Source organism: Cynocephalus volans, chromosome 1 (assembly GCF_027409185.1).
Source record: "Cynocephalus volans isolate mCynVol1 chromosome 1, mCynVol1.pri, whole genome shotgun sequence".
In the NCBI taxonomy this organism is placed as follows: Eukaryota; Metazoa; Chordata; class Mammalia; order Dermoptera; family Cynocephalidae; genus Cynocephalus; species Cynocephalus volans.
The window spans coordinates 122,472,697-122,490,650 of NC_084460.1; the positions used below are offsets into that span (position 1 = coordinate 122,472,697).

The 17,954-nt window shown below is 46.5% G+C and overlaps 1 protein-coding gene across 1 annotated transcript in view; it reads right to left on the reverse strand.

The window, feature by feature from the left end:
* Positions 1 to 7,694: 7,694 nt before the first annotated feature.
* PDIA5 (protein disulfide isomerase family A member 5) overlaps positions 7,695 to 17,954 on the reverse strand; it is an 88,282-nt gene continuing 78,022 nt past the window's right edge. Inside the window, exons 15-17 of the mRNA XM_063113371.1 lie at positions 14,554 to 14,624; positions 8,189 to 8,323; positions 7,695 to 7,877 (exon numbers count right to left, since the gene is read on the reverse strand). Coding sequence (XP_062969441.1) covers positions 7,797 to 7,877; positions 8,189 to 8,323; positions 14,554 to 14,624 — 287 coding nt within the window. The 3' untranslated portion in view covers positions 7,695 to 7,796. The remainder of the gene's footprint in view (positions 7,878 to 8,188; positions 8,324 to 14,553; positions 14,625 to 17,954) is intronic.

Here is a 17,954-nt window from a genome sequence, read left to right on the forward strand (position 1 = left end):
TGGGTGGCTATTGTAAATGGGCAGGCTTTCTTGATTTCTCCTTCTGCATGTTTACTATTGGAGAAAAGAAATGCTACTGATTTTTGTGTGTTGATTTTGTATCCTGCTACTGGGCTGAAATCATTTATCAATTCCAGCAGCATTTTGGAGAGGTTTTAGGCTGTTTGATATATAGGATCATGTCATCTGCAAACAGGGACAGTTTGACTTCCTCTTTTCCAATCTGGATGCCCTTTATTTCCTTCTCTTCTTTGATTGCTCTGGCTAGTACTTCCAACACTATGTTGAATAGGAGTGGTGAGAGTGGGCATCCTTGTCTAGTTCCTGTTCTTAAAGGAAAAGCTTTCAGCTTTTCCCCATTCAGGATGATATTGGCAGTGGGTTTGGCATATATGGCTTTAATTATGTTGAGATACTTTCCCTCTATACCTAACTTATAGAGGGTCTTTGTCATGAATGAGTGCTGAACTTTATCAAATGCTTTTTCAGCATCTATAGAGATGATCATATGGTCCTTGTGTTTGAGTTTATTAATATGGTGTATCACATTTATTGATTTGCGTATGTTGAACCAAACTTGCATCCCTGGGATGAATCCCACTTGATCGTGATGAATAATTTTTCGTATGTGTTGCTGTATTCTGTTTGCTAGTATTTTAGTGAGGATTTTTGCATCTATATTCATCAAGGATATCGGCCTGTAGTTTTCTTTTTTGGTTATATCTTTACCTGGTTTTGGTATCAGGATGATGTTTGCTTCATAGAATGAGTTTGGGAGATTTGCGTCCGTTTCAATCTTTTGGAATAGTTTGTAAAGAATCGGTGTCAATTCCTCTTTGATGCATTATACAGGCTTAATGTAATTCCTATCAAAATCCCAGAAAAATGTTGAGAGAGGCAAGATTATTCCAAAATGTATATGGAAAGCCAAAGGAACTAGAATAGCTAAAACAATTTTGAAAAAGAAAAGTAGTGGGAGAAATCAGTCTACTTGATTTCAAGACTTATTATATAGAGTAACTAAGACTATGTGGTATTAGTAGAGGGACTGACACATCGATCAATGGAACAGAATACAGAACCCAGAAATGGACCCATATCAGCACAGCCAACGGACTTTTGACAGAAGTGCAAAAACAATACAGTGGAAGAAAGACAGTCTTTTCAGCAAATGGTGCTGGAAATGAACCTTGACCTAAGCCTCACACCTTACACAAAAATTAACTTGAAATGGATCATAGATTTAAATGTAAAATTTTAGAAAAAAGCATAGAAGAAAATCTTTGCTACCTAGGGCTTAGTGATGAATTCTTAGACACAACATGAAAAGTATGATCCATGAAGGAAAAAAATTGATAGACTGGACTTCATCAAAATCTAAAAATTTTGTTCTGTGAAAGACTTTGTTAAGAAGATAAAAGACAAGTTACAGACTGGGAGACAATATTTGCAAACCACATATCTGACAAAGGGCCAATATCTGTAATATATAAAGAAATCTCAAAACTCAACAGTAATTTTTTTAAAAATCCAGTCAGAAAATGGGCAAAAGATATGAATTGACATTTCACTGAACAGAGTATACAGATGGCAAATAAGCACATGAAAAAATATTCAACATCACTAATCATTAGGAAAATGTAAATTAAAACCATGATGAGATATTACTACACACCTATTAGAACAGCTAAAATTTAAAAAAATAGTGACAATACCAAATGCTGGTGAGGATGTTGAGAAACTGGGTCTCTCATACATTACTGGTGAAGAATGCAAATGGTAGTCACTCTAAGAAACAGCTTGGAAGATTCTTTAAAAGCTACATATAACTGTACTCCTAGACATTTATCCCAGAGAAATGAAAATTTACATCCACACAAAAGGCTATACATAAATGCTCATAGGAGATTTATTTGTAATTGCTAAAAATTGGAAACAACCAAAGTATCCCTTAATAGGTAAATGGTTAAACAAACTGTGGTACACCCATACCGTGGAATATTGCTTAACAATAAAGGGAACAAACTACTGATTCATACAACAACTTGAATGAATCTCAAGGGTATTATGCAGAGTAAGAAAAGCCACTCTTGAGGATTACATATTATATGATGGCATTTATATAACATTCTCCAAATGACAAAATTATAGACATGGAAAACAGGTTAGTGGCTGCCAGGGTTTAGGGGAGGGGTGGTGGGTATGAATATGAAGGGTAGTAGGAGAGAGATCTTTGTGGTGATGGAACAGTTTCATATCTGGATTGCAATGGTGGCTACACAAATACAAATCTACAGATACGATAAATGGCATAGACACACGGAATTCAAGGGACCCCTGAAAAGCCAAAACAACCTTTAAAAAGAAGAATAAAGTTGGAGGACTCACACTTCCTGATTTCAAAACTTACTACAAATCTACAGTAATCAGAACAGTGTGGTACTGGAATACAGACAGACACGTGGATTAACGGAATAGAATAGAGAGCCCAGAAATCAACCCTCACATACATGAGCAAGTGATTTTCAACTAGGGTGTCAAAACCATTCAATGAGGAAAGAACAGTCTTTTCAACAAATAGTGCTGGGAAAGCTATATATCCATTTTATTATGTAAAATATGCATAACATAAAATTGTCTAATGGTGCTTAGCTTCCAGTAACTCTTCTGTGCCAGGCACAGGAAAATGATGCTTCTGGATTCAGAAACTGGTTTGCTCCACTTCAGCATAAGAAGATGTGGAATCTCATCTGGGAAGCACCAGGCCCTCTTAGGTATGGAAAACAAAGCTCAGAGGGGTTACGTGACCTGCCCAAATCACACAGAATGAAATAGGTGCCAGCCCTGTTCCCGGGAGGCTCCTAGTTTGAGAGTGACTGGGCATTGCTAGACAGAACTCAGTTCTGTGCATGTGTGCTCTGACTGTTTACCATTATTTTATTGTTAAGACCCAAAAAATGAAACTGATATCCGTTTCACTGAATTAAACACTTAAAAATGATTAAAATGATAAATATTATGTTAGCTATATTTTACAAAACAGTAAAGTTAGACTCTTATCTCACATCATATACAAAAATGAACTCAAAATGGATCAAAAACCTAACTGTAAGAGCTAAAACTATAAAACTCTTAGAAGAAAACATAAGGGAAAGGCTTAAGGACATTGAATTTGGCAATTTCTTGAATAGAACACTAAAAGCATGGGCAACAAAAGAAAAATAAGAGTGAACTTTATCAAAATTTAAAACTTGTGCATCAAAGGACTCTATTAAGAGAATGAAAAGACAACCCACAGAATGGGATAAAATATTTGCAAATAATATATTAGATAAAGGATTAATATCTAGAATATATAAAGAAATCCTACAAGGGAACAACAAAAAGCCAAACAATCCAATTCAAAAATGGGCAAAAACTTGGACAGATATTTCTCTGAAGAAGATACACGAATTGTCAATAAGCACATGACAAGATGCTCAACATCACTAATCATTAGAGAAATGCAAATCAAAACCACAAGATACCACTTCCCACCCATGTCTACTACTCAAAACCAAACCAAACCAGAAAATAACTGTTGGCAACGACGTGGAGAAATTGGAAGCCTTGTGCACCGCTGGTGGGAATGTAGAATGGTGCAGTTGCTGTGGAAGATGGTATGGGAGTTCCTCAAAAAATTAAATGTAGAATTACCATAAGATCCAGTAATTCCACTTTCAAAAGAATTGAAAGCAGGATATTGAAGAGGTATTTTACACCTATGTTTATAGTAGCACTATTCACAACAGCCAAAAGGTGAAAATGACCCAAATGTCCATTGATGGATGAATGGGTAAACTAAATGTGGAATATACACAAAATGGAGTATTACACAGCCTTAAAAAGGATGGACCTTGAAAACACTGTGCTAAGTGAAGGACAAATATAGTATGACTTCACATATATGAGATTCCGAGAGTAGTAGAATTCATTCAGACAGAAAGTAGAATAGTGGTTACCAGGGGTTGGGGGGAGGGGGGCATGGAGAGTTATTGTTTAATGGGTACAGAGTTTCAGTTTGAGTTGATGAGAAAGTTCTGGAGATGGATAGTAATGATGATGGTTGGACAACCAATGAGAATTTTCTTAGTGCCACTGAATTGTACACTTAAAAATGGTTAAAATGGTAAATTTTTTTGTTATGCATATTTTACCATAATTTAAAGGAGGCATACACACACACACTCAGTTGCACTAGCCACATTTCAAGTACTCAACAGCCATGTGTGGCTAATGGTTACTGTACTGAACAACACAGGCCTAAAATAAAGAATTTTGAGATGGTATATATTTGGTGGGTCCGTAAAAGTAATCTGGTTTTCACATGTAGCTCAAAGATGGCAGTCTCATTATTCAAGTCTCAACAATAAAATAATGGTAAACAGTAAGAGCACAATGCACAGTGCTGAGTTCTGACTAGCAATGCCCAGTCATTCTCAAATTGGGAGCCTCCAGGGAACAGGGCTGGCACGCATTCATTCTGTGTGATTCGGGCAGGTCACTCTGAGCTTCATCTTCCATACCTAAGAGGGCCCGGTGCTTTCCAGATGAGATTCCACATCTTATGCTGAAGTGGAGCAAACCAGTTTCTGAACCCAGAAGCATCACCTTCCCATGCCCGGCACAGAACAGTTCCTGGAAGCCAAATACCTCTAGAAAAAGAGGGGGCTGTGTGTCGAAGGTGAGAAGGGCTGGGGACTAGCTCTGAAGGCTCCAGTCAGGCATGGATGAGGGAATTACTGGTGGGCAAGAGGTGTGTGGGATGCAGAGTTGGGCTGGCAGCTGAGGGCAGACCAGTGGGGAGCTGAAACAGAGAAGCAGTGACCAAAAGGAGAGAAATAGAGGCCAAGGTTAGACCAAAGCAAGCAGAATGAAGATGGAGAGCAGTTCTCCCATAACTCATATACTTACTTCTTGCAGAGACATCAGCCTGTACATGTAGAATCCAGGGGAACAGGGGCATGGTGATGGCAGTGGGGGATGGGGAAGGGAGTCTGTGCTGAAGATGAATGAACCCCAAATGCACCAAGGGTGGCAACTGAGAATAAAACTAATCCAGATGCCAATGTACTTGCTGCAATTGCACAGAGCTCCAGAACCAGGGTGCACAGTGTGTGTGTGGTGTGTATTAAGTGCCGGATTGGAGGAATGGAACTCTGTGTGCAGAGGAAGCTGCCCAGAGCTGGGATGAACTTGCTCAGGTCATGCCCAAAGTCATGGCAAATACGAGACATTCTGACAAAGGCCCTATAATTAAAAAAATCCTGCAAATAAAGAGAGAGATGTGAAGATGCCATTTCATGATGTTTTCAAGTCCTCACACAAAAGCTAGGCGAGGAAAATCTGAACCTTGAGGCTGTGCAATGGACAGAAAGAAAGCCCTGTGCCTTGATGGGGGGCAGCAGGAGTCCTCAGTCAGGAACTGGCCCTTGTTAGGTATTATTTTAAAGGTGCTGTAAAAAAAAACCAAACAAACCATTTTTTTGAAGACACAAGCAAATAGCTTCCTCTCACAAATATCCCAAACAACCATCAAGGAGACCCATATCCAAACACACACGTGCTCTCAGGAGCCACTTGCAGGAATGGGTACACAACACTCATGTCAGGATTAAATGACTCCATGTATGGTCCCCAAGAGGAGCTCAGCAAATGTGTGTTTAAATGGGCTTTAAATGTATGCTTCTTTCTTTCATATCCACTCACCTGGGGGGAAGTCCAGGGGCCACTGTCAAGGATGTAGAGCTTAGGGGAAAAGAGAGGGGCTGAACCGGCAGGGAGTGAACCAGGAAGCTGGAGAACTGCATTGAACGTGGGCTCTCAAAAGCTTGACTCTACTTAATGGAGCTGAGGATGGTGGCACCAGAGTCAACACAGCCACACGGAACTCTGTGGCTCTGTCCTCCTCCCAGTGGATCCATCAATAGGAGGACTGAGGTTCAAAAGGAAAGGCCGGGCGCCAGGGAAGGAGGGCTGTTCCTGCAGGCCAACTCCCCAACAAGACCACCAAAACATGCTCCCAAGTACGCAGCTCAGGCAATTCCGTCTCTGAACTTCTTGAGGAATCCAAGTCTAGGACTGTACTCCAAAAGACAGACAAAATGGGCTCCCTGTGGCTGAAAGAGATGCTCTAAAACTATCAAACAGAACCAAATGGCCATAGCAGAATGAGGGGTTATACACGCATTCCCCTGCTTACAAAATCTACATATGTTATTGTCATGAAGCTTTCTTTTCTCTAATTAAGCAGAAACCAGTTCCTAGAAGATAATTCCAAAGCAGTTACAACTGGAAAATTTCCCACCTGATCTCCAACAGACCACCTGGCTGCCAGCTGACCGACCCCCCCGCTCCATCCTTGTGGCCCCACTACAGCTCGGATTGGACAGAGTACCGGCTTCACAGACATTCTTTCTCTGATAAGCAGCTGCAACCTCCAAACAAGTTTTGGCTGGTTTATAACAACAGTGCCCTTCAGTCACCTTTTGACATCAGGAGCCAAATTTCACCTCATTTGAATTCTTAATCTCCACCCCAAAGTGAACATGGCACGTGTTACATGCATGTTTACCCATTGTGCACACGCATTACTTTCCTCATAAATATTCATAGAGTTCCCCCCAACCTGCTAAATATGTATGTAAAGCTGACCCTGCAAGACATAAATACCATTTTCTCTCTCCCTCTTTCAAAGCTCACACTTTTGGGTTTCCCAGAGGCTGCATTCCTCAATCTGCCGATTGCCTTTTCTCTGGAAATAAAGTTTCTTTTTCTTATCTCATGGTTTTTTGTTAACATAACTAAAGTCAAAATAGCCGGAGCAAGGTTGCTCTACTGCTGTGGAGAAACACCAAGCAGACCACACACGTCACAGGGGTGCTGGGGCTCTGGCTGCACCGCTGGGCACGGGGCTGGTGTGAGTCACGCAAAGATGCAGTCGTGGGAGGACTAGCTAGTGGGAAAGGTGGGTCAGGAGAGAGACGTGCACGGGCAGGAGGCAGAGGGAGGCGCCTATCCATGGGTGAGGTGATGTGAATGGCTAAGGGCACCGTGATCAGGGTGGTGGGGCTGGTCACCAGACCTAATCTCTGCACAGAGAATTGGCCATCTCTTCCAGCCAGTGTGCCCAGCAAGCAGCCAGCACAAAGGTCCCCTCCTCCATGCCATGCCACCTGAAGTGGTGACTTAATGTTCTTTAAAGGGAGAGCAGGGAGGGAGTGGAAAGAGGAAGAGAAGACAGGAACAGTTGGAGAAAGAGAAACATGTAAATGAGTTCCACGAAAAAACACCCGAAGGGAAACCACAATCATCTAGAAAAAGCAAATGCTTGGTTCCCATTTGCTTCAGCATCCCAATTTCCCTGATCATTCTGTGTTTCCTCTCAATATCTAATCATTTTCCAACAGGATACTTTGTGGTCCAATTTCCCTGCTCTGCTTCCAAATGACTGACAGGGGCAGCACCCCATGCCATCTTCCACCTCCCCCACTCCCGCCCCGTGCAGACGTGGCACTGGAGCAGGGCTCTCCCCCCAGAGGAGACATGGAACGAGGGGGAGCACAGTTCCATCTTTGTTAGTACAGGCCCCACGAATATAAACACCATCAAATAAATGGCTTAATTTTATTTCAAAATTGTACAAAATGGCCATAAGCAGCTATAAAAAACTTTGTCTTCAGAACATGTGGAAATTCAGAAAGAACAAAACAGGTATTGTTCACAGTGCAATGGAAAAGCTTTCTCTGGGGCAGAAATTATAGCTCTTCCTTCTTTCTTCCTAGCTTTTCATGGTCTCCCTCCCGGAGGGTTCGAATAAAATTGGTAAATCCCAATTCCTGCAGGGAAGGGAGGAGAGAGAGACAAAGAAGGCCTTTAGCATCTGAGCTGATGGGCACTCTCCCTTCCCCACCCTCCAGCAGCTCACTCCTGAGGACAGAGAGAGGCGACCCTGGAATCTGTGACAACCCCTTGGGACTTTTTTGCAGCAGTGCCAAGACTCAGCCATTCACAGGCCGTGTCTGCTCAGCGCTGAGCATTGCGGCTGACTCCTGGGTTTCCTGTGAAGCCCTCTTTGCTGTGCCTCCTCAGTGGCTGTTCCCTGCCCACCAGCCCAAAGAGCTCGGACAGATGTCTTCCCCCAACATACCGTCCTATCGCTGTCATACTTTTCTACAAGCTTCCCGTAGTGGTAGTAGTGGAAAGTGGGGTAGGCCTTGACGGCCTCCTGCTGACACAAGTCATGGTTCTTGTCTTTGACGCAGTCTACAGCAGCACAGGCGATCTAAGGGGCAGAGGAAGGAGGGTCAGCACAGGGGACCTCCAGTCAGAGGCCTGGACCCCTCCACACACAGACTGCACCTCTGGCCCACACCATGGGCTCGCTTTGATTTCTTTTCCCAACAGCAGGGATGAGCTGAACCAAAGCATCCCCAGCTCAAAGCTCCCTGGAGACTGATGACACTTGTTTTCAATTTCTAAAGCAGATGGGGAAAGATAGGGGGCTCAGCTTGGAGTGTCTTCTGACTATGCTTTAAAATCAGAAGCATAATGACCATAAAGGAAATGATGACCTGAAAGCATTTCGTAAATACCACAGGTTCTGTGATGTTTTCTGTGAGGCACTTGAGGGATTCATTTGCTTATCAACTAATATTTTCTGAACATCTGCTGGGGGGTGGGGACAATGTCACACCAAGGTTAAGAGCAAGAGCTTTGACGTCAAGTTTCCAAAGTGCAAATCTTCGTTTTCCTGCGCATTAAGACCTAAGGAAAATGATCTAGCCCCTTGGTGCCTCAATTTCCTCAGCTGTAAAATGGGGATAATAATAATATCTAGATTACAAGGATATTATGAAGACTCAGTAAGAGAATCCAAGTGAGGCCAATCTGCTCAGGACCTGGCGTGGGATTAGTGGTCAGTAAACATCAGCTGCTATTACAATCACTCCCACTGACAGCATACACAAGCCGTCTGGGTCTAGGAGCTCGGTGTCTGGGGAGGCAGTTGGACAGAGTGGTGACTCTAACACAGTGTGATGTGAGAGATGGTGGAGGTGGGCCAGAGGCCCAGAGCACCCGGGAGAGTAGAGCGAAGGCACTCTTGCAAGGTTTGCCATCTGAGCTCATCTGGAGGATGAGGCAGACAAGCCAGGGAGCACGTTCCAGAAACTGGGAAGAAGTTCAGCATGACTAAAGCAATCAGAGTTTTTAGTCAGAAAGAGGTTCCCAAACTGGCCATTAGCCTCTTCTTGCCCATATAACAAATTCCACATTCTGGGTAGCTTTTCCTTACTGTGTGTTGTTATTTCAAAATAAGAGGGTAGTGTAAAGCAGAAATGGGGAACTTTGCTCCTGTTGAGAGTCAAAGCCAGGGAAAGAGGGGGAGAGGTCCATTGTGGCAATAGGGCACCGCAAAAATATCACACTACAGAGGAAGGGCAGATTCTGACGACAGGGAAGGACTCTCCTTAGGCAACATGTATTAAACTATCTGTTCTATATGCTAGGGGTACAAAGAGGACCTTGACAAAGCCCATTCTTCAAGCAACTGCCACATGACAAATGAGATCATTTCAGAGCCTAATGAATGCTCTAAAGAAATTAAAAGAGGGTGATTAAATAAGGATTAAAAACTGTTAAATAACCATGATTTACACAGGTTTTGTCTGCTGGTTGTTAATATTTGGACAGAGGGCTCCTTTCCAGATAGGAGAGCCCTGCGGGCCACCAACAGCCAGGTTTACTGATCACTTACCTTGTGCCTGGGTGTGTGGGCTACTGTTGTGTGAGCTGCAGGACTGACAGCCAGAGTGAAGAATTAGCTGTGGCCCTCCCCTGGCCACCAGCATCCCACATGTGTCCCTCCTTGGCCCTCATGCTTCCTTCTACCTCTTCAGCTACAGAACGGTCTATGTAGTAAGACTTTTTAGAGCAGAGTTTGCAAACGCACTGCACACAATCCATAGTTGGCTTTCAGTCCTGTTCTATTTGGCCCACACAGAATCAAAAAAAATAAATTTGAATTAGCTGCCAACATGGAAAAGGAGCCAAAGATTTAATATAGAAATGTGGCTTTCCAGCTTCTCTTTAAAAGTCAAAAGTTTTGATGGCATTTGTCCTCCATTCCCACAGTAAACAACTGGCTGGAGCAGAGAGGCAGCTGTGTCCTTCAGGCAGGCCACACGTGCCCTTTACCAGCGCCAGACTGGAGCCCAATTCACTCGGGCCAGCAGGCCGGCCCCTGCGGGCTTCTGAGAAGCCCAGCTTGCCCTCAGAGCACTTTCTGAATTATTTAGAAACGTGAGGCAGATGCTCCTCTGGCTGTCTACAGGGTTCCCTTTCTCGGGACAGGCGCTGTGGGGCCGGCCTTGGGGACATGGTGTCCATGACTCTGATTCCACTCAACAGGTAGCTGAGGGCCTTCTGTGTCCTGCCCGGGCCAGGGCAGCTGCTCCTCTCCTACATTGTGAAAGTGTTTGACAAGTATTGCTCCAGGCTGCTGTTCTTCCTCCCACTTTAAATTATGCATTTAATTTGTATACATGCCCTGGAGCTGTTGGAAACATATTGTATGGTTTTATAAATCTACTAAGTTAAAAATGTGTACTTATTCTGAATCACTTAAGCTAGCTTCCAGAGACAAGTGCGGCCCCCCTCCCCAAAGGAAGCAGCTTTGACTCTTTGGAAAGAAGGCAGCAAATAAAGCTCTTCTCAGCTTGTCCAATGTCACCTAAGTGCCTGCCCCCTTATACCCACTCAAAATCTGCACCCATCACCTATGGCACAGAATGAACACCTTGGCGTGAATTCCTGAGGCACATGCTATCAGTGCCCTGCCATCTCTCCTAAGCCCAGCACTTGCCAGTGTCTGCAACTCTTGGTCTGAGAGCTTCCTCCCAGCCACAAGGAGTTGGATGTAAGGCCAGAGACAGGTGGGGGGTGAAGACAAGTAAACCAGCTTCCTCAACCTTCGAGTGGGATGGCTCTGTGGCATGTTTCCTGGTGAGGTGTCCCATGAACCGAGCCTCAGTTACCCACGTCATCTGCCCATACACACCAGCTTTGGTTCCTTCCGTTTCCCGTCTCACTTCCTCCATCCCCTCTGGAGCTTCCTGAGACCACCTCCCAAATAAATTCCTTGCATGTGAGCCCCAGGCATGGGGCCTGCTTCTGGGAGAACCCAAACTCTGACAATCCCTGTTTATTCAGTTCTAACTCTGCCCCTTTCCAGCTGAGGGACTTAGGGCTAGTCATTTAACCTCCCTAAGATTCAATCTCCTCAGCTGTAAAATGAGTGTAATAACACTAGTTGCACAAGCTATTGTGAAGACAACATGCCGTAAGAGCTCTCAGGAAATATCAAATGTGTTGTTATTCCTTCACTCAGGCAACATTTGTGTGGGCCGAAGGTGTCAAGATGGGGGAATTCAAGGACAAATGAGGTCTCTCCCTTAGGATGCTTTTGCTCCTGATGGGCAGCAGCCAGACCTGTAAACAGGAGGATCTACACAACAGGCCAGGTCACAGTGGTGATGTGGGCCAGTCACAGAGGAGGCCCCCTAGAAATGGCCTTCACAGTCATTCCTGGCCCCACTGCACCCCAGGCTGGGCAGACCTTGATCTTGGTGTGCAGTGAAAGGTGAGCTCCTCCTAGCCAGCCCAGTGGCCCCTGCCCCCTGCAGGGTCCACCAGCCTTCCACCATGGCTCCTTATCCTCTGCACCTCTTCGATAACACCATCCTTTCCAACATTAACAGTTTGCAGCCCCTCCTCCACCAGCACGTCAACTGATAAGTCCCCAAGTAAGCTCCTGGGAGGGGGTGGAGTCTCCCCAGTTAAAATATGAACTACCTCACACTGCTGTATTGATTCAGTAAAATAAATCTCTGCAGGAGCTAATATTGACTTTGGCTATGACAACTGAAGTAAGCAACCAACTGCATATTGATTGGGCAAAGAGCAGGGACCAGCTTTTGGGTGGGGAAAAAGCATGACTCCAGCTAAGAGGTGGCAGAGTGGAGTCAAGAAGACTGGGAGTCAGGAGACCCATTTCTGGCTGTGAATGACCCACTGGGTGTCCCTGGGCAAGGAACACAGCTACTCTTGGGCCATGATTTCTCCTGAGTAAAAGGAGAAGGTTGGACAGGCCAGTAGTCCCCACACACCAGCCTGTTGCCAGCACAAGAGCCAGCTCCTAAAAACCACAAATTTCTGGAACCATCCCTCAGACTCTGATCTGACGGTTGCAGGATGGCACCTAGCAATCATAGCACCATGCCTGGACACAGAGAGGGCACCAGGAACTTTAGCCCCCCAGGCCAGAGGGCTGGCTTCCCTGCAATTACAGCGAGGTTATTAAGTGCATTCCTGAAAGCAAGTGAGGGTGACCCCTGGCTTGGAATAAAGGAAGTTGAAAGGAGGAACAGAAGGAACAAAAGACACAGAGGGAATGAACCTAGGAAAAGGCCAGCAACATTACTGGCCCCAGTTAAGATAATTATACAAAAGCTTATCAGTGTCTAAGAGGAGGGGCATCCAGGAAATGGGGCCCTGGGCATCAGCAGAGAGGAGCAAGGAGGATGCGGGGCTCTCTGCTGCCCACTGCAGGCCTGGCAAGCCTGACCTCACCTGTACTGATGAGGGTCAGGCCACAGGACGGGACACACAGACACTTGCCAGAGGCTTAGTAGGCAGAGAGGTGCCAAGGTCATCGTGGGCTGTCCCTCCAGGGTTTCCCCAGCCACCCTGGTGCCTTGGCTGGACCGTGCTCCCTGACACCACGTTCCCCAGCATGGATGGGAGGAGCAAGCCAGGCTCCGTGTATCAGTGATGCATCAGGATCCCTTCACAGATCTCCTGGAGTCTGAGAAGACCTGAGCAACCAGGGGCTGGGAGACCACGCACAGCTCAGCCATTCTCCTGCCTGCCCAGAGTGCCCGGTGTTGTGGGGGAATGGTGATGGCAGCGATGTCAAGTGGCTGCTATTCCAGTCCTAGGGATGGGCAGCCTGGGCTGTGCTGGACATCCCTGGAGCCCTTGAAGCGGGAGCAACCACCCTGTTGTGTGCACAGGGCCTGGGTGGTACAAAAGGGGGACAATGGTGAGGGAGATGGGACACAGAAAGCCCCTTCCTACCACACCCTCTCAGCACAGGGCAAGTGGAAGGCAGAGGAGAAAAAATGTTTCTGGTCCTTATACTCCCTGCTGGCAAGGATGACATGTGCCTCAAGGGCACAGCCAGGGTAACCATGGGACTCCCTAAGACCAGGGAAGGATCCCAGGGTCTGGGTCTGCATGGGAATCAGGTTCCCAGATTGTCCTGACACCGCATACAGGTGCCTGCCACAGTCTAGTTTCCTCTAACTTACTGTCCCCGTACAGTTCCCATCCCACTCTCTCAAGCCCTCTCTCTCAGGGCCCGTCATGGTGATCCCAGCTCTTGTATCTCTGCCTCCACCCAGTCTGGGGGGTACCTGCAGGACCGGCCTCCTTTTGGCCTTGATCAAAGCCTGTGAGCCCTGCCGCTGCCCAGCCCTAGGATGGTCACTATCTCTGCTCACTGTGCTGCTTCACGGACACCACCTACCTTCCCTGCCTGCCTGGCCTGTGTATCGTCTAGGACTCTGCTTGGCGTGTGCCTGGCCCTGGTTCCTTCCAGCCTGCCCTGGCCCAGCCTGAGGATTCCACCCAGGAAAATAAGTTACCACAGCAGAAATGCACATGACTCTGGGTCTGGGAATGAGTGAGTGTAGGTCCCCACACAACCGTGTGTTTCTGGGGCCTGTAAGGGGAGAGGTTCCTGCAACCGAGTCCCAGGGCTAGGAAGAGTCTTCGCCATCATCCATACCAGCACTCCAACTAGTACAGATGAGAAGGACTGAAGTGATATGACTTCTGTGAGTTCAGGGGTCTTTCCCTGCTCCATAGCCCTTGACCAGGGAGCCACACATGCCCCCTCCCGGTAGCCCCCACTGCCCTGGCTGCTGGAGCTGCCTAGGGACGTGCTGGGAGGCCTGCACTCTAATCCAATCTGCGGCTCCAGCTTGTTAATTTTATGCTTCATCAGTCGACAGCTGCAGGAGCCTTTCACTTAGGCAGGATGAGTTCCACTGACACAGCCTTGCTCTCCTCCACTGTGGCCTCCTCCAGGTGACTTCTGTTGGGTTTTCTTATTTGTGTGTTTAATTATATACGTAATGCATGACTACAATCCTACTATAAAAAGGTATGAGTGCTAAAATAATAAACAGATGACCCTTTCCACCCTCCTCCAAGTGTGTGCTGTAATGGTTCGGTGTATTCCTTTTGGTTGATTTTATAGCATAAATCCCACCTACTCTATCTTGCCTTATGAAGAGAATGTCCTGGTCCCAAGGAATCCCCTGCTCACAGGCCTCAGCAGAACTGTACCTATTTAGGGATGGGCACCTGAATGGGAGGGACGGAGGCAGTTGCAGGACTCTGGCAAGGTAAAGTTGGAGGTGGGGCAAGAGATGGACAGGGGTACCTTACCTTCCGGTCATCTTTGAAGGTGTCAGCAGTGGCAGTAAAGTGGGGGATGACCTTCTTACAATGTGGGCACCCTGCATGAGAGGGAGAGAGAGTGCACAGGGCAATGTTTCACATAAGGGAGGCCACCAAGCCAAGGGTACTTCCTGGGACCTCTGAAGAGGCCTTTCCAGGAGCCCACCCCTGCCCACTCCACAGTCAGAATCCATGTGTGAACCCTGCCACTCAAACCACCCCCGCATCTGATCCATCAGAGAGGGAGCTTTGTAGGAACCCCTGCTGCAAGCACCAGGTCCATCCCTGTCCCAGGGCCTCCCATCTTACTCCTAAAGGGCTGGAGGTGGGGGGATGGTCACTGTGGTCATGTTCTGCAGGCTCTTTCCATAGGGGCTACCCTCAGTACTAGGAAGAGCCTGATCCAGGACATACAGGGAGATTTGGGCTTAGAAAAGGAGGATGTGCGCTTGGGATTCTCTGAGCCTACTACAGTCTTCTCTTGCCCCAGCAACATTGGTAAATCTCTCCATTTTGTGACCAAGAGAAAGTGGCACTTGGACAGGTGGGGGCGAGGGGCAACCACTCTGTCTGAGCCCCTCTGCTCAGGCTTTGCTGCTAACTCCCACACTTGTAGTGACCTCCACCCCACCCCACCCGACTGGGAGCCGCCAAACCAGGCCCCTGGTCCTCCGACGGTCCTTTCACCCTTCCTTTACAATCAACCTGGACCTCGAAAGCTGGGAACAAGAAGGTCAAGGTCAGCCTGAGAAGAAGACGAATTACAGGGAGTTGCCAGACAGTGCCCAACTCCCCCAACACTTCCTGTCCCAGGGAAATGCCTGTCAGGGTGGACGAAGGCCTGTAACGTTACACTGGTGTGCACCCCTCCCCCAGCCATCTTGTCTCTTGTTCTGTGAGCCACCCTGGACCCCTCCAGCTCTGACGGCAGTGGGGCAGGGACCTGTTTGCGGGCCACATTGTCCTCCTGCCAAGGAGGACAGAAGGACTTTGAGGGGAGGATTTCCCTGTGGTAATTAAAGCTGATCAAAGCACAGGTGGGAGAGGCCACATGCCCAGTGTGGAGACCTGGCTCCAGCCCACAATGCCAGACAAACAGCCACCACACATGCCTCCCGCAGCCTGGGGAAAGCAATGGAGTTGCACAGTGGGAACAGCAATGGCTTTCTCATCTTTCTCCTTTTTAAAATAAGATAATAATGACTGGCACTTCAAAGGGTTTTGTGAAAATAAATTAAGGCTAAGCTACAAGTTTAATCTGAATTTAGCACTTGGTCTGGGTCCTGAGATGGGCGGGACCACCCATATGGCCTGGCTGGTGGCAGGGCCAGCTGGCCCCAAAACAGCGTGGGGGGTGACGGGGAGGGGGCTTAGAGGGATTTTCCCAAAATCTGACACAGAAGGGGCAAAAGAGACCTGGGCTGGTTATGGGTTATATCAGAACTAAATGAGACAAAGTGGGGGCCGGCCTGTGGCTCACTCAGGAGAGTGTGGTGCTGATAACACCAAGTCAAGGGTTAGGATCCCCTTACTGGTAATCTTTAAAAAAAAAAAAAAAAAAATGAGACAAAGTGCCTAGCACAGCCTAACTCACAGCAGATACCGGATGGATGACTTTTTAATCACCTAAAATGGCAATTACAGGTAACACTTCAGTAATTTGACCTAACACAGAGAAAATAGCTTGAACTCATGAAAATGTCATCCTATAAAGGAATGATGTTACGTAATTTTCAGAACATTTAAAAAGCCAAAAGAACCAACATTTAAAAAAACCAATCCACTGGTTAACAAGGCAACCGTGGGCCCCTTATGATTGGCACATGCCCACTAAAAGCATTAGGCTGGTCACCTACCCCCTTCCTCAAAATGTGGTTTCACATTAATTTTTTTTATTTTTAACCTCTTTGCTTATTGAAAGCATAAATGTAACTATCAGCCTAGTATAAATTCCTGCTACCATCGATTTAAAATATCTAGGCCTCAGATTAATGGCCTTCTGCTGCATCTAATTTTCTCATTATCCAAAAGAAAGAGCACAGCAGATGAATCACTGGAGGGGAGGCTGTTTTAGGAAGTGCATGAAGATGTTTCCAGGAGGTGTCAGGTGGGCCAGAGGTGGCATAATTTTTTTATTCTGGCTTTTAAAAATAAAAGGCACCACCTCGGTGTAGCAGGAAAGAAAAGAAGCTTCCCAGAGTGGGGAGAGAAGAACAAAGACCAAGGAGAGGATGCAAAACTCCAGTTCCAGAGACCCAGCCACGCTGGCCTAAGGGTAGTCACCACGACCAGACCATTCAGAGTAAAGGGAACAATGAAGAGCAGGAGGCAGGATATGGGGGGTGAGATGTGGGGGAGGCAGACATAAGAGGAGCAGGGATGTGGGGACTGGCTTTTTTTCTTTTATGCCTTTATAAGGTGTTTTACTTTACTGTTTGGTCTTTCTGTCATGTTTAGATTCTTTATATATATAGTATTCTTTATTCTTTACATATAAATACAGTATATATAAATATAGTAATATCGGGCCGGCCCGTGGCTCACTCGGGAGAGTGCGGTGCTGATAACACCAAGGCCACGGGTTCGGATCCTATATAGGGATGGCTGGTGCGCTCACTGGCTGAGCGTGGTGCTGACAACACCAAGCCAAGGGTTACGATCCCTCTACCGGTCATCTTTAAAAAAAATAAAAAATAAAAAAAAATAAATATAGTAATATCTATATATAAACAAAAATAAAAAGATAAATTTCTTTTCCTTGGATACTCCCCACCGACACACACACTTCTAACCCACTGATAAAGACATATCTCCCTAGGAGTACTGCGGCAAGATATAGGGACAGAAAAATGTGGTAAGAGAGATGGACTCTAAGGACCAAGCCCTTTGCCAGAAGTTGAGTCACTCAGTGACACTGCCCTGACGGGACTGTGTTTAGAGTTGTCAGAGTAGACTGAGCTCCTTGAGGCCTAGCAGGGACATGTCTCCTTCCCTGTACCCTGGGCCCAGGACACTGCCCAGCACAGAGCTGTTATTTGATGAAGGAAGAAAAGGAAGGAAGGAAGGTCATGCTCATCAGCAGCCTGACACGGTCAGAGTCCCTATCTCAGACTGCCTGGAGATTTAGGAACCTACTTGCCCCAGCAACCAGTGTCTGTCATGGCCTTTGTGTCTGCCATGAAGGTCAGGAGAGAGCTGGGGAGAGGCAGAGGGAATGCCGTTGCTCTGGTCCAGAGGTCTGGGAAAGAGAGGGGGCATTTCTGGGGAAGGTATCTAGTCTGGACTTTGTAAAGTCCATCCAGTGGCTGGTCAAGGAAGCCTACTTCTGTAGTCAGGCTCTAGCTTGCTGCTGAGAAAACTCACTCACTGAATGGTGCCTGAGAGAGAGA